Genomic DNA, 16,290 nt, shown 5'->3' with positions numbered 1-16,290 from the left:
GCTGTGAGGTGACAGTGCTACCCACTAAGCCACTGTGCCACCCTCTTTTTTAGGGTTTTATTTGTGAGCAATGTAAATAATGGTGGATTAAAAAGCTCCTGTGAAACTGTGTATAGCGTGACTAGCAGGAGGAATGGAAACGAGTCGGTTCGGCTCCATGCAGTTCAGGTTTATGAAACACTAAACGGACATGATTGGCTAGGTCACTGGGGGTTCGGATGTGGTGCCCTGCGATTGATTGTTACCCTGTCTTTGATTGGTGTTTCCCGCCGCCAGCCTGACCAGAATAAAGTGTCTGATGAAAATAGAATCAAAAATAAAATTAAATGTAATTGTGAGTATCATTTTGGCGTGTCATAAACAGTGTAACTGTACAGAAGAGGTTCCCAACTTGCAACCTGTGGGCCCTTAGGTTATGCCATAGATCTTTTGTTGTTATACAGTCAAATGCAAAACTTTGTTTACCCCTGCTAAGGAAACAGAATGAACGTCTGCACATTGTAACGCACAAGTACTGTTTGGGGAAACATTAATACATATTTGGCAAAAAATAAAACAAAAAGTTATGTCACCTTTAATATTTAATGTTTTATTTTGTGTGTACAGTGTATCACAAAAGTGAGTACACCCCTCACATTTCTGCAAATATTTAATTATATCTTTTCATGGGACAACACTATAGACATGAAACTTGGATATAACTTAGAGTAGTCAGTGTACAGCTTGTATAGCAGTGTAGATTTACTGTCTTCTGAAAATAACTCAACACACAGCCATTAATGTCTAAATAGCTGGCAACATAAGTGAGTACACCCCACAGTGAACATGTCCAAATTGTGCCCAAATGTGTCGTTGTCCCTCCCTGGTGTCATGTGTCAAGGTCCCAGGTGTAAATGGGGAGCAGGGCTGTTAAATTTGGTGTTTTGGGTACAATTCTCTCATACTGGCCACTGGATATTCAACATGGCACCTCATGGCAAAGAACTCTCTGAGGATGTGAGAAATAGAATTGTTGCTCTCCACAAAGATGGCCTGGGCTATAAGAAGATTGCTAACACCCTGAAACTGAGCTACAGCATGGTGGCCAAGGTCATACAGCGGTTTTCCAGGACAGGTTCCACTCGGAACAGGCTTCGCCAGGGTCGACCAAAGAAGTTGAGTCCACGTGTTCGGCGTCATATCCAGAGGTTGGCTTTAAAAAATAGACACATGAGTGCTGCCAGCATTGCTGCAGAGGTTGAAGATGTGGGAGGTCAGCCTGTCAGTGCTCAGACCATACGCCGCACACTGCATCAACTCGGTCTGCATGGTCGTCATCCCAGAAGGAAGCTGACGCACAAGAAAGCCAGCAAACAGTTTGCTGAAGACAAGCAGTCCAAGAACATGGATTACTGGAATGCCCTGTGGTCTGACGAGACCAAGATAAACTTGTTTGGCTCAGATGGTGTCCAGCATGTGTGGCGGCGCCCTGGTGAGAAGTACCAAGACAACTGTATCTTGCCTACAGTCAAGCATGGTGGTGGTAGCATCATGGTCTTGGGCTGCATGAGTGTTGCTGGCACTGGGGAGCTGCAGTTCATTGAGGGAAACATGAATTTCAACATGTACTGTGACATTCTGAAACAGAGCATGATCCCCTCCCTTCGAAAACTGGGCCTCATGGCAGTTTTCCAACAGGATAACGACCCCAAACACAACCTCCAAGATGACAACTGCCTTGCTGAGGAAGCTGAAGGTAAAGGTGATGGACTAAACCCAATTGAGCACCTGTGGCGCATCCTCAAGTGGAAGGTGGAGGAGTTCAAGGTGTCTAACATCCACCAGCTCCGTGATGTCATCATGGAGGAGTGGAAGAGGATTCCAGTAGCAACCTGTGCAGCTCTGGTGAATTCCATGCCCAGGAGGGTTAAGGCAGTGCTGGATAATAATGGTGGTCACACAAAATATTGACACTTTGGGCACAATTTGGACATGTTCACTGTGGGGTGTACTCACTTATGTTGCCAGCCATTTAGACATTAATGGCTGTGTGTTGAGTTATTTTCAGAAGACAGTAAATCTACACTGCTATACAAGTTGTACACTGACTACTCTAAGTTATATCCAAGTTTTATTTCTATAGTGTTGTCCCATGAAAAGATATAATAAAATATTTGCAGAAATGTGAGGGGTGTACTCACTTTTGTGATACACTGTATTTAATGAAAGTAATAGTTTAATAGTTACTTATTTTTACTTAAAAAAATGTAGAATTGGACGAGCGATGTCCAAACCTTTTGCATGTGAGTGTGTATTAATGCTCTCGCTGTATTTTTCTGCTCTGTAGGAGATTGTACACAGAAGATAAATGTCTTGGGAAGGTAAAAACCGCTTCTGCTGGACTGCAGGGCCCTTCAGTACTAACAAACGGTGATGTGATGGAAGGTACAGAGCCTCATCCCAGCTCAGATCCTGGTGAGTGAATGTTGGACCTCAGAAAGTTTCAGCTAGAAAAACCCTTCTGAAACACACACAATAACACACCCTATTTCATATCTACTATTTGGTCCATGTGACAGTTTTATTCATTTGTTATTAATTATTTAATTCTTTATTTTTATGGCAATTTAGTGAAGCACACGAGTTTGTTGTTATTTACCCTACGCTAGTTCTATACTATAACATATTTCCTGTTCCTCTATTCAAGCCATGGTGCGTTTGGAGCCAGCTTCGGGGCTTGGTGCCGATCTTTTGGCACTGTATGAACGTAGTGAAGCCTGTGACATCAGCATCCAGGTGGGAGACCGAATCTTCTCGGCTCACAGGTAACATCGTACTGGTAATAATATTACAATCCCTGTTTTCAAAACATTTGGGACATTAAAACATTAAAACAAGAATTGCAACTCAATTTGTAGGATTCATAACCAAGGTAGAAAAATACTGTAGCTAAATAGCCACTAATAAAAAGGTTAGGATGTAAATATGGATGTATAGTTAGATGGTTCTAGTCTTTTTGGTCTTCCACTCATGCCGGTGGGTTCAGTAAACAGTAAATGACATAATGTCCTTTTGTACTTATAAGTTTTCTTACATCAGTAATCTGTGTACTGTAACTAAACTAAGATGACTGTTCTCTATTATAATCAGTACAATGCTACGGTAATACTGCAAACAGCATTTGTTTATTATATCCAGGCCATACCTATGGCAGCAAAGTCACTTTCATCATATAAAGGCATATTCTCTTTAGCAATAGAGGGGTACCAGAGCTTCCATGCTCCTTTGTTCTGTAAATAATGTGTATGAGCGAGCAGCTGCCGTCCTGGTCAGTATGATGTGCATGTAGTGACTGCTGCAGTTGAGGCACACCCAACCCAACCAACCCCGCCACCCTCCCAAATAATCTCTGATCTCCTATTCACTTTCATCTGTCTAATCTACCAGAGGACAAGGAGGGAGTGAAGGGTGTTTCTCTCTCCTACTTGTCAAGATTTGTCCTATGCGGCATGTAATACTAAAAACTTACACTATTTAAATTAATTTTTGCAGGAAAAGCATAAAGGAGGCTATACTTCAGTACTATACAATTTAAAGCTCTTTTAATGAAATACATGTTACACACATGGGATTGAGCATTGCAGTTGTTCACGACTTCTCTGGGACTGATAGGTACTTCATATGGACAAAAGTATTGGGACACCTGACCATAAGCTTTCTGGACATCCCATTCCAAAACCATGGGCATTTATATTGAATTTGCTTTCTCTTTCCACTCTTATAGCTACAAGACTTTAAATGGTGTCTGTGAGAATTTGTGCCTAGTTAGTTGATAGAGTCAGTGAGGCTTTGTGAATGCAACTGGCGCTCCTAGTCAAGTGCAGGCTACTAGTCAAACCAATTATGATGAAAGAGAAAGTGGATTCCCCAAACTATTGCCACAATGTTAAAAGCGTATCATTTAACTAATATAATTTTATACACAGCAATATGTCTAAATTCAATCAATAGAAGGGGTATCCACAACAGTACCCAACAGTAACTTTAAAATAGCTCCGAAAGTTGTGTGGGTGAGGGTGAGTCTTAAATCAGCAGTCTGAACTGTCACACTTTAGCTCCACTCTTAGATCAAATCCAGCTTCAGCTGTTGGAACTGAATTAAAATGAGTTTTTTAACACTGTTGCCGATTATCAGCTAATTGGGTAATCATTACCAGTATGAACTTGTAGTTGAGGAGTGTTCCTCCTAGTTACAAGTTAACGTCTGTCTGTCTGTGTGTGTGTGTGTGTGTGTGTGTGTGTGTGTGTGTGTGTGTGTGTGTGTGTGTGTGTGTGTGTGTGTGTGTGTGTGTGTGTGTGTGTGTGTCCTCCAGGGCTATTCTCTGTGCCCGTTCTCAGTACTTCAGAGCGATGCTTTGTGGTAGTTGGATGGAAAGTTCACGCCAGTGCATCACTTTACATGGGTGAGTCGTCAACAACAACAGCACATCATAATTGTTTTGCAATGATAGTCAGTCAACATCAACCATATTTTAATTTTTTGACATTGTTAGTTTAAAGTTAAAGTCAAAAGTTCACACACACTTGTAGGGTGCCTACACGCCTCCAGGGTTTGATCCTTGTCTCTTGGTCCTTTTAGCTTAATTGTCTGGATCATTTTGATCAATTCTGTATTTTTTTTGCACCCCATCCTGTTATGGTCAATTAGAGACTATCTCTTTTTCGGTGTTGCCGCCACCCCCACCGCAAATCAAATAGTGCCGAGGATGTCATTCGACCCACTGACACAAGCTTAGCCAGCGATTGCCTCTTTTTACCTGCCAGGGGCGGGGCCTCACAGAGAGCAGTATTGTTCAGAGAGCCACACACTGCTGTTCGTGACCAGCTGCCCCCTGTGCAGATGCCTAAACCAGTCATCAGCCACTCGTTCCCCAGTGACGAGGAACCCTGTTTTAACCACTGTCCCTACCTCTACTGACACACAGCCATACGTGTGAGGTGAAGGGACGAACTGGATCAGTTGCAGCTGATTCATTAGGTTGCTTTTTTCTTTTTCTTTTTTTCATTTTTCTTGCAGTAAATACCGGCAACAACTATCTTGATGAAAAATATCATTTTATTGCAGATACTTTATCTGGTTAAAGAAGGATAGGTAATATTGTTGGTACCAGGGATGTTTCTAAGATGGAAATGTTTGAGGGTGCTGTGCTCATCTTTGCCTTTATCCTTCATCCCTTATTTATGGTCTGTCCTGTCCTCCTTTCTCCTCTCAGTTGTCCTGTCTGATACTACAAATGGTGTTTACTTGCTTTTCAGTAGCACCAGACTTTTAGTATTATTTAAAAATGCAACCTTTTACTTGAATTGTTTGTTCTATATGATTTGTATTAAAAAACATTGTATTCGATTCTACAAACATGCAAAATAGAAGCATTTTCTATGGTGCCCCTCACACACTGTTTTTGTAAAGCTTTTTTGAACTGTATGGATGATCCTGAAGTGGTGCTAGACAGAGACGTGACCTCTCCTCTCATCATCCTGTTCAGATCGTTATCATATTTCTAAGCTTGGCATGCCTGACTGTCTGTGCACCATCTTACAGCACCATTCATTATTTATGCATTAGTGTACTGTACATCAAAGCACTGCGTGTGTATGATTGTATTTTCTTGTGTTTGCATACCAGTGTGTGTACTGTCTTCTTATTTACTGTATGTATTTATTTTTTTCATTACTTTTTCATCACTGTGTTGCCCTGGTCCACTTCCACCAGGAAACACTAGGCGCAAGGCAGGAATACTTTAGACATAGCCAATCATCTCTGTGTAGCCACCCGGCCAGCTGATATCACCGCTGAGATTCAAACCCAGGGTCTCAGCAGTGGTGGGCTAGCATAATAGACTGCTGCACCTACCAGCAATAAATTTAAAGTGGAAATGGTATATAATTGTATGAATATTGCTAGAATTTTGTTTAGGACAATTCAGACAATTCACTGCTCCCTTGGGATTTTGGGAAACAGAAAGTAAAAAGGTCTAGCTTAAGCAAAAGGTTTACACTAAAACACCAACACTAATTAGTAATTACTGTAATGACTGCACACTCAGTTTATACTGGTCAAGATACCAGTTAAGTAATGCACACCTGAACCAGTTGATAACTATTTACTTCTACAAATGACCTGTTGTTGCCTTGTGTGTTCTAGTCTGGGCCCTGATGAGATGGAGATTCTTCTGCACTTCATGTATGGAGCCATAGTGGACCTTCCTCCAGGAACCAACGTCAGGTACCATCACTCTTCCTTTTACCACAATCCCAGTGATTCCAGAACTTTTTAAATTTCCACCACCATGGTGCAGATGGTAGAGTTAGTGCCATACACCACAGCACCAGGGATTTAAGGTCCTGGTTTTAATTTTCACCCCGCTCAGTGGTTTTCGGGAGCTTGACATGTTCATGTTTTGTCCACATTTGTGTCCTTCCACCCTCCGCATTTATTGCAGTGGCGAATTGGTTGCTCTTATGCCTAGTTCACACTACACGTTTTTTGCCCTCATTTTTGCTCGCTCACAGAAAACTACATCGACTTAAATGACTCCTGATTACAAGAGTTCAAGTTGTGTAGTGTGAACTGTACAGCCATCTGAACACCTTGACAATTGTGAACAGTGTGAACTTAGCATTATTTGCCTTTAGGTGTAAGTGAGTGAGTGAGCGAGTAGTGAATTATGTGCCGCCCTAAGATGGATTGATACCATGTGTAGGGTGTATACATGCCCTGCGTCCAGTGTATTTGTAAAGCAGTGATGCACTGCGACCCTGATCAGGATCAGCAGCTACTAAGAATAAATGAATGAAGGAATGTTTGATCATGCTGGTTATGGTGCAGTGCAGCAGTGTTGTTGGTGACGTTGTGAAACGTCTGGTGTGTCTCTCAGTCAGGTGGTGTTGGCGGCAGACATGCTGGGTCTGGAGGGACTGAAGGACGTGGCTGAAATGGTTCTAACCAGGGACTACTGCAGATTCTTCCCAAAGGTAAAAGAACCAAACTCTGACTATCAGTGCTAGTTTTGCTCCAACAAACTTCAAACCTTTCTCAGAAAACATCTGATCCAGTACAAAAATGTGTGCTTAATGTACAGAAGCCACCCCTAAACGCTGTCAGAGAAAATCATTATATATTAATATACACTATATGGCCACAAATATGTGGACACCTGACCATGAGCTTTTTGGATATCCCATTCCAAAATCCCTTTGGAGTTACAGCAGTCTCTGCCTCTCTGAAAAGAATTTTTACAAGATTTCGGAGTGTGACTGTGGATATTTGTGTCTATTTAGTCAAACACTGATGTTGCATGAGAAACCTAACTCTCCGTTGATGTTCCAGTTTTTCCTAATAGCATTTAATTGGGCTGAGGTGCTGGGCTCTGAGCAGGCCTCTGAAGTTTCTCCGAACCAAACCTTAAATGCATGTCTTTACGGCCTTTGTGCACATGGACACAGTAATGCAGACATGAAACAGCCTTCCCCAAACTACTGGCAAATATTTAAAATTTTAAGTAATTATCTCATGCTTGGGTTTCTCTGGGTACTCTGATGGTATCTGCACCTCCCAAAAAGCAGAAGGTGGATAGGCTTAAGTGATTCAGTGAACAAGCAATTGTTCTCTCATTGCTGCTGCCATCCCACCCCTGATTGAGGAGGCCCGAGGCTGTTACGCGCCCCCTTTGTCACATGTGCCCCGATTGCTTCTTTTCATCTGCTATAGGCAGGTTCTCACAGAGCTCAGTATCGCGTGCAGAGAGCTAGGCACTGCAATCCGTGATCAGCCATGTCCCATGCAGGCGCCTTAACCGGTCAGCAGAGGCCACACTTGCCCCACCAATGAGGAACGATGTTTCATCCCTTCAGACACACGGCCAATCACTTGTCTGAGTATCACCTTAAGATTTAAACTCGAGAGCTCGAGATCTCAAAGTGGAAAGGATCAAGCCCAGGTCTGCTGGACCCATCATGGTGGGCGGCACTCACTTACCAGCTGTGCCACTATGATGCCCTGGGAATTATAGAATTAAATGTAAAATAAATGAAATATAGTGGTGTTGATTTTTGTGCTGTGACTATTTGTGAGTTTATCAGCCAGATGGAGGTTGTTATATTTGTGTTCCTACAGCTGTGATTGCAAATATCACTGACTGCTTGCCTCAGGAAATGAACAGTTACAGAATAATTCCATTTCTGCAGATGATCAAACATAATCTTTTATGGCGTGTTGTAAGTAAGTAAGTCAAGGAAAATAAGGTTTTGAGCATTTTGAGATCCACAGTGAACGTTGCTGGCTTTTTCAAATCGGATTACCTGCTGATAAATTGGCACACAGTAAAATTGCAACCTTCAGAAAGCTCGTGTTTGTTCATTTTTTATGAGGATTTATTCTTGAATGATTCATGATTTGACTCATTTGAATATGAGGTGTAAATGAGATCACAGCCACAAACAGCAAAATGATATTTGAGGGATTTTTCACAAGGAAGAAAGCTATTTTTGGGACGATCAGGCTGTGCAGCAGCATTATACACTAACTGACCAACGCAGAGAAGTCTGAGATCCTCTTGGGCCAGTGTGGGTGTGATGTGAGCGGCGGAGTTACTTGTAATGCAGGGGCGGCACGGTGGCTAAGTGGGTAGCACTCTTGCCTCAAAGCAAGAAGGTCCTGGGTTCGATCCCCAGGTGGGGTGGTCCGAGTCCTTTCTGTGTGGAGTTTGCATGTTCTCCGCATGTCCACGTGAGTTTCGTCCAGGTGCTCCGGTTTCTTCCCACAGTCCAAAGACATGCAAGTGAGATGAATTGGATATACAAAATTGTCCATGACTGTGTTCGATATAACCTTGTGAACTGATGAATCTTGTGTAATGAGAAACTACCGTTCCTGTCATGAATGTAACCAAAGTGTAAAACATGACGTTAAAATCCTAATAAACAAACAAACTTATAATGCAGAATTTAAAGTGACTAATTTTGGAGAAAAAGGAAAATGATGATTCCTTTTTGGCAGCTTTTTTTAGGTGTCACCATAGTGGATTATTAATCTCCATATTAATAATATTATTAATTAATATTAATTTTTACATCTGTGTTACATTCTGGTATATGCAGAATAAAACCAAAAACTTAAACACTTAATATGCACAGGCTCACAGACAATTCTTAAAGCACTAGAATCATGCACATCAAACCACCCTATCATTAATAACCTGCAAAGGACAATTAACAACTGAACAGAACTGGAATATGACATAAAATTATGCTGGGTACCAGGACACAATCACACAATTTCTGATTACACAGTCTGTACTGAAAATGTTCTGAAAATGGTTGAAATCATTATATTTAATGACAGCACGTTTTTTTTCTATGTGTATAACTTCACTTACAACACTGGTTGTTAAACCACAGTAACAGCTCTCTTAGCTTCGGCAAACAGTTTAGCCACCAGTTTAAAAATCGAATAACAGGCAATAATTCTTCTTCTTTCAGCCTGTGGAGGGAGTGCAGAAGAGCATACTCGAGTGCCTGGCCATCAGCCATTCAATCAGCCTTCAAAATCTGTACCAACAATGTGTCAGGTAAATTCATCTACTTATATCAGGAGCCAACAAGACTAGACATGATATAATTAGATCAAATTGGAAAATGTTGGGGCTGTAGTTATTGTTGGTTTTGGTAGATACATTTCATAAAAAAAAGAAGGAAATTTATTATGGTGTTTGGAACAGAACACGTACTGTACTGAAATGTGATGCGTGTTTATGTACAGTACAGTACTACTGTGTATTGTTGTTTATTATTGAGGAAAATGTACGCTCCCACATTGAAGTCTCAGTCCGTATATTGCCAGGCTGGAAACTACTGTGGAATGTGTGTGACATTCAAACCCTCAGATGGCATTGCATGAGAATCATAATTTTTTGGGAAATATATAACCACATGGACTTTAAAGTACTTTAAATTCTATTACAAAAAAAAAAATGTGTGAAGGTACCATTGATGTTGAGGCATATACAGTAGACCCTTGACTTACGAATTGAATTGGTTCTGAAGGGCTGTTCTTAAGTCAAAATGTTCGTTAGTTAAACCTATTTTTCCCATAAGAAATAATGTAAATAGAATGAATCCGTGCCGGCCTTTTCCCTTAATCTTAAATTACAGAATAGACATTACAGTAATAAACAATAACATACAATAATACACAGTAGTACTGTACATAAACACACACCACATTTTAGTACAGTACGTGTGCTGTACCATACACCATAATACATTGTATCTACCAGAAACAACAAAAACTCTCATATTTCTCTATTATTTCCTTCTTTATTTCAGTAGTGTTGTATTTTGTAGGTAAAAATGCACTGGAAAAAAAAAATACTTTACTCAGCGGACTTCCTTCTTCTCTCTCACTCACTGTCCCCTCTGTCTGATACACAGTGACACCTACTGGCAGGAGTAATTATACAACACAACAAGCTTCTTTTTGGCCATTTAATATAGAATTTTATGAAATATAAAGAAAACACCGAAAAAACACCATCCGCTGTCCGAATGTTTGCTCACTGTATATATAAATAGAGAGAGAGAGACGGTTGTTCGTGACGTCACGTGTTTCGAGAATTTCGGTTCGTAATCCGAAATTTGTTCGTACCTTAAAATTGATCGCTAAAAAAAGATCGCTCGCAACTCGAAATGTTCGTATGGTAATCCGCTCGTAACTCAAGGGTCCACTGTATTGGGTTTTTAGGGAGAAACATGCTGCCATCAAGGTGACGTCCCGGGAAGTCCATGATTATTTCAGCGTATTGATGCCATGAATTATTCTACACGTGCCTGTTTTATTAAAAATGTGTGGTACAGCATGAAGAGAAGAATCGTATAACGGCGACCACTGACTGTTGAGACGAACCACTGTTTGCTTGAGTCTTGTATCAAGCATAAATGGACAGAAAATGCAAAACTGTAACAGTTAATGTTCTTACTCCCAAAACCTCAGTCCCCAAAAACTGTAATTAATAGAGTCCCAACTTTTCCAGAAATTAGGTTTGGATTTAGATCTCGGTCTGCTGTACCAGACAATAGAAATATTCTGCAGTGTTTGTGAACTGAACATGAGCTAGTTTAGAGGAACACACTGTACCATAACTCCACTGCACTTCTTTTTGAGGTCATGAAGCAGGCAAAAGTAGGTCGACCTGGAACAGTATCCAAACAGTTTTGACTGTTTTGACACTAATCAATTTAAATTCTCCTCTTAAAATGTACTGACCATCATAGAATTAGGACAGTTGCAGAAACAGAGTGTGTGTGAGTGAGTGAGTGAGTGAGTGAGTGTGTGAGTGTGTGAGTGTGTGAGTGTGTGAGTGAGTGAGTGAGTGTGTGTGTGTGTGTGTGTGTGTGTGTGTGTGTGTGTGTGTGTGAGTGAGTGAGTGAGTGAGTGAGTGAGTGCATTTGAGTGTGTGTGCGTATGAGCCTGTGTGAGTGTAAGAGTGTGTTTGTGTGTTACAGACTAGTATATGTGTGTCTGTTAGTGTGTTTGTGTGTGTTAGTGTGTGTGTGTGTGTGTTAGTGTTTGAGTCTACACTAACACACACATTACACTCACACAAATAAACTAACAGATGGATACACGTACTGTAACACACAGAAACACACTCTTACACTCACTCAGGCTCATAGGGACACACTCAAATGCACTCACTCACAACAACACACACACTAACAGACATTAACATACACAAATACACATTAGACACATACTGTAAAACACATTAACATACACACAAATAGAAGATATACGAAGATATACTTTATTTGTCATATATACATATACAGTTGTACGGTACAATGAAATTCTTTCTTTGCATATCACAGCTTGTTTGGAAGCTGGGGTCAGAGCGCAGGGTCAGCCACCTTACTGCGCACCTGGAGCAGATAGGGTTAAGGGTCTTGCTCAAGGACCCAACAGTGGCTGCATAGCAAAGCCTGGATTTGAACCGCCAATCTATCAACCGGAAGATTGGCGGTTCAAATCCAGGCTTTGCTATGCAGCCACTGTGACCCTGCACTCTGACCCCAGCTTCCAAACAAGCTGGAATATGCGAAGAAAGAATTTCATTGTACTGTACAACTGTATATGTATATATGACAAATAAAGTATATCTTCGTATATCTTCTATTTGTGTGTATGTTAGTGTGTTTTACAGTATGTGTCTAAGTGTGTTTGTGTATGTTAATGTCTGTTAGTGTGTGTGTTGTTGTGAGTGAGTGCATTTGAGTGTGTCCCTATGAGCCTGAGTGAGTGTAAGAGTGTGTTTCTGTGTGTTACAGTACATGTGTATCCATCTGTTAGTTTATTTGTGTGAGTGTAGTGTGTGTTAGTGTCTATTTTTGTTGTGTGTGTGTGTGAGTATATAATATTGTGTGTGTGTTAGTGTGTGTGCTAGTGTGTGTCTATATTTGTGTGTGTATGTTAGTGTGTTACAGTATGTGTCTGTTTAATGTGTGTTTGTTTGTGTTAGTGTCTGTTAGTGTGTGTGTATGAGTATATGATGAAGAGTGAGTGTGTAAGTGTATGGTAGTGTGTGTAAGAGGATGTGTATGAATGTGTTAGAGAGTGTTTAAGTCTGGATGTATGTTTGTGTGTATCTAATATACAGTGTTACAGTAAATGTGTGTCTGTTACTTTGTGTGTGTGTTACAGTATGTGTGTGTCTGTTACTTTGTGTTTGTGTGTGTTACAGTAGATGTGTGTGTCTGTTACTTTGTGTTTGTGTGTTACAGTAGATGTGTGTGTCTGTTACTTTGTGTTTGTGTGTGTTACATTATGTGTGTGTCTGTTACTTTGTGTTTGTGTGTGTTACATTATATGTGTGTGTCTGTTACTTTGTGTTTGTGTGTGTTACATTATATGTGTGTGTCTGTTACTTTGTGTTTGTGTGTGTTACATTATATGTGTGTGTCTGTTACTTTGTGTTTGTGTGTGTTACATTATATGTGTGTGTCTGTTACTTTGTGTTTGTGTGTGTTACATTATATGTGTGTGTCTGTTACTTTGTGTTTGTGTGTGTTACAGTAGATGTGTCTCTGTTACTTTGTGTTTGTGTGTGTTACAGTATGTGTGTGTCTGTTACTTTGTGTTTGTGTGTGTTACAGTAGATGTGTGTGTCTGTTACTTTGTGTTTGTGTGTGTTACAGTATGCGTGTGTGTTACTTTGTGTTTGTGTGTGTTACAGTATGTGTGTGTCTGTTACTTTGTGTGTGTGTTACAGTATATGTGTGTGTGTCTGTTACTTTGTGTTTGTGTGTGTTACATTATATGTGTGTCTGTTACTTTGTGTGTGGGTTACAGTATATGCATGTTTGTGTTACTTTGTGTGTGTGTGTGTGTGTGTGTGTGTGTTGTGAACACTTCTCTGAGTGTTAGAAGGGCTTTATTATACTGATTGTAAGAAAGTAGTAGCTTTTTTAAACATTTGTTTTAGCAGCGGCTGCTCTTGACAGAAGAACCAGCAGCTGAACTGTTTGCTGTATTTAGAACTCATGTGGTCATTTATAGATGCTAATAGAGCTTCTGTTAGCTTTGGATTGACGCTTTGTTTAAACTGTTATGCTGTTACGTACATGTCCCTAACAAGTGTGTGTACACTCCAGTATTAGCTGTTCAGGGTTAGCTTTATGTGTTTTCCTAGCAGCTTTGCTTCATATTCAAGTGACTCTGCTGATGATATTGTAGCCTTCTGTTAGCTGCTAGATTTAGCATTAGCCAGTTTTTACCTTTTCTGCTTAGCTTCTTCCTCATATAATAATATTGTATATTTCTTTCCAAAGCTTAGAAATGTACTTTAAAAATAACTAGTGAGATTGGCTGAAGGCTGAAGCATACATGAAGCTGATTGTGTGTGTGTGTGTGTGTGTGTGTGTGTGTGTGTGTGTGTGTGTGTGTGTGTTTAGATGGATAGCTGAACATTTTGTCAAGTGCTGGTCGGAGAGGAGCTTTGCCATCCTTCCTCAGGAGCTACAGAGGGACTGCCTCGACGCCGTCACCAAAAACATGGTGTGACACACACACACACACACACACAGTCTCAGTAGTCGTGGTCAATGTGTCTACCCACAGGGCAGGAAATCATTAAGCAGCCCCGGCTGTGTCCTGATCCACAGCTGCTTTACTGAATGATTGTAGAGTCATTAGGGGTCTTAATTGAGTTATTGTGGGTCTCAGATGGAAAGGAAAGTTCATGGCCTCTACTGTCATGATCTGGCTGCTTGTTATTCATACACAGATTCATTTACTGCAGGAAATGCTCGCTGCAGAACACTGAATAGTACACACACTGCTTATGAACCAAAGTGAGTCTGTGTGGATCAGAAGTGTGTTTTATACAGGACGAAAATGCATGTGTATATTATGATGTGTGATGTTGGAAATAAATGTGTGTGTGTGTTGCAGACGGTGCAGGCGGTGGTCTCTGTCCTGTGTGACAGTGAGCAGCTGATTGGCTCTTTGCCTGAAGTTAAATGGGCAAAGCAGGTTGTGTGTTTGGCCACTGAGCTGCAAGAGCAGTGCTTACACACCATCGTCACACACCTGCCCCGAGTCATACACACCGCTGCCTTTCACAGCCTCCGCAGGGTACGGACACACACACACACACACACACGCACACCTACTCACTGAGATATACACACCACTAGCTTTTACTACATCCACAGGGTACAGACCCACTTAAATAGGAATGTCTCACATAAAGAGGACAGTGTGATTATCCAGCCCAGTACAGCCATAAAATTCTGGATTGGTATCAGATTGGCCATAAACTTTTTTATATTATCTGCTAACCGGTTGTATAGGTAGTGCAAAAGCATGGGATTTAAACTGGGATTTAGGAAGGGCAATGGTCACTCAGTGGTTAGGGGACTGGACTGCAAGTTTCACCAATGCTAGGGTGCCAAATGTGAAATGACAACACAGATCACCCCCTTTCCCCATTAACATACAAACCCTATTTCCCAAAAAGTTGGAACATTTTGTAAAAGGCAATAAAATTTATAGTCTTTGATTTGTTTGTTCTCTTTATATATATAATTTTTTTTACTTTTGTCGATTAAAAAAAAAGTGTGTTTTCACTGAACAACTTCTTTGTAATTTGTAAGTATTAGATCAAAACGTTATGGGGACATTCCTTCACATACTGTACTGTAGCTTTTGCTGTTCTCTGAGCTGTTCTGCTTTGATTTTGCTGTTCTGCTGAGCTATTCCGGTTAAGTTTTTGCTGCTCTTTTAGCTGTTCAGTTATGTTTTTGCTGCTCTCTTAGCTGTTTCATTTGCATTTAGCTTTTCTCTGATAGGTAGGTAGGTAGGTAGGTAGGTAGGTAGGTTGATTGATTGATTGATTGATTGATTGATTGATTGATTGATTGATTGATTGATTGATTGATTGATCGATCGATCTTGTCATTGCCCAGTACAGGTACAAGGCAACGAAATGCAGTTAGCATCTACCAGAAGTGCAAATAGTAGCATTGTGCAAGAAAACAGAGAAAATCAGTAAAGTTACATATCTATAAGTAATAGTAATATACTGTATAATTATAACTATAGCTATTTACATATATGGAATTATATCTATGTACATAGTACTATATACATAATAACAGTAATAAGCATATAAATAAAATGAGATTAGTTAAGTGTATATTATAATAATAACAGTAATAATAATAAAAGATTAGTTAGATATGTATTATAATGATATCAGTAATAATAATAAAAGATGTGTAAATGGATAACTATACAACTGTTTCTATAACTATATAAGATCCGTTCTACTATGATTTTGCTGCTCTCTGAGCTGTTCTGCTATGATTTTGCTTTTCTCTAAACTGTTTGTTATGTTTAGCTTTTTTCTTAGCTATTCTGCTATGATTCGCTCGTCTCTGAGCTGTTCTGCTATGATTTTGCTGTTCTCTGTGCTGTTCTGTTTAGATTTTGCTGTTCTGCTGAGCTTTTCCGGTCATGCTTTGCTTTTCTTTGAGCTGTTCTGCTGTGGTTTTGCAGTTTTTAGAGCTGTTTTGCTGTGGTTCTGCTGTTCTGCTGAGCTGTTCTAGTTATGTTTAGTTTTTGTCTGAGCTGTTCTGTTTGGATTTTACTGTCCTCCGAGCTAATCTGCTTTAATTTTGCTGTTCTCTGTGCTGTTCTGTTTTGATTTTGCTTTTCTCTGAGGTATTCTGTTTTGATTTTGCTGTTCTCTGAGC

At 40.3% G+C, this 16,290-nt stretch overlaps 1 protein-coding gene across 1 annotated transcript in view; it reads left to right on the top strand.

Annotated features, from left to right (window-relative positions):
- The window catches only part of btbd8 (BTB domain containing 8), a 54,084-nt gene that overhangs the window by 13,255 nt on the left and 24,539 nt on the right, over positions 1 to 16,290 (top strand). The window contains exons 4-11 of the mRNA XM_062997312.1: positions 2,327 to 2,454; positions 2,687 to 2,804; positions 4,353 to 4,442; positions 6,185 to 6,265; positions 6,918 to 7,014; positions 9,520 to 9,608; positions 13,987 to 14,089; positions 14,486 to 14,668. Of these exons, the coding sequence (XP_062853382.1) occupies positions 2,327 to 2,454; positions 2,687 to 2,804; positions 4,353 to 4,442; positions 6,185 to 6,265; positions 6,918 to 7,014; positions 9,520 to 9,608; positions 13,987 to 14,089; positions 14,486 to 14,668 (889 nt within the window). The remainder of the gene's footprint in view (positions 1 to 2,326; positions 2,455 to 2,686; positions 2,805 to 4,352; positions 4,443 to 6,184; positions 6,266 to 6,917; positions 7,015 to 9,519; positions 9,609 to 13,986; positions 14,090 to 14,485; positions 14,669 to 16,290) is intronic.

This window comes from Trichomycterus rosablanca, chromosome 6 (assembly GCF_030014385.1).
Source record: "Trichomycterus rosablanca isolate fTriRos1 chromosome 6, fTriRos1.hap1, whole genome shotgun sequence".
Classification (NCBI taxonomy): Eukaryota; Metazoa; Chordata; class Actinopteri; order Siluriformes; family Trichomycteridae; genus Trichomycterus; species Trichomycterus rosablanca.
The sequence above is the reverse complement of the archived record's forward strand: the minus strand, read 5'-3'. Positions and strand labels throughout refer to the sequence as shown.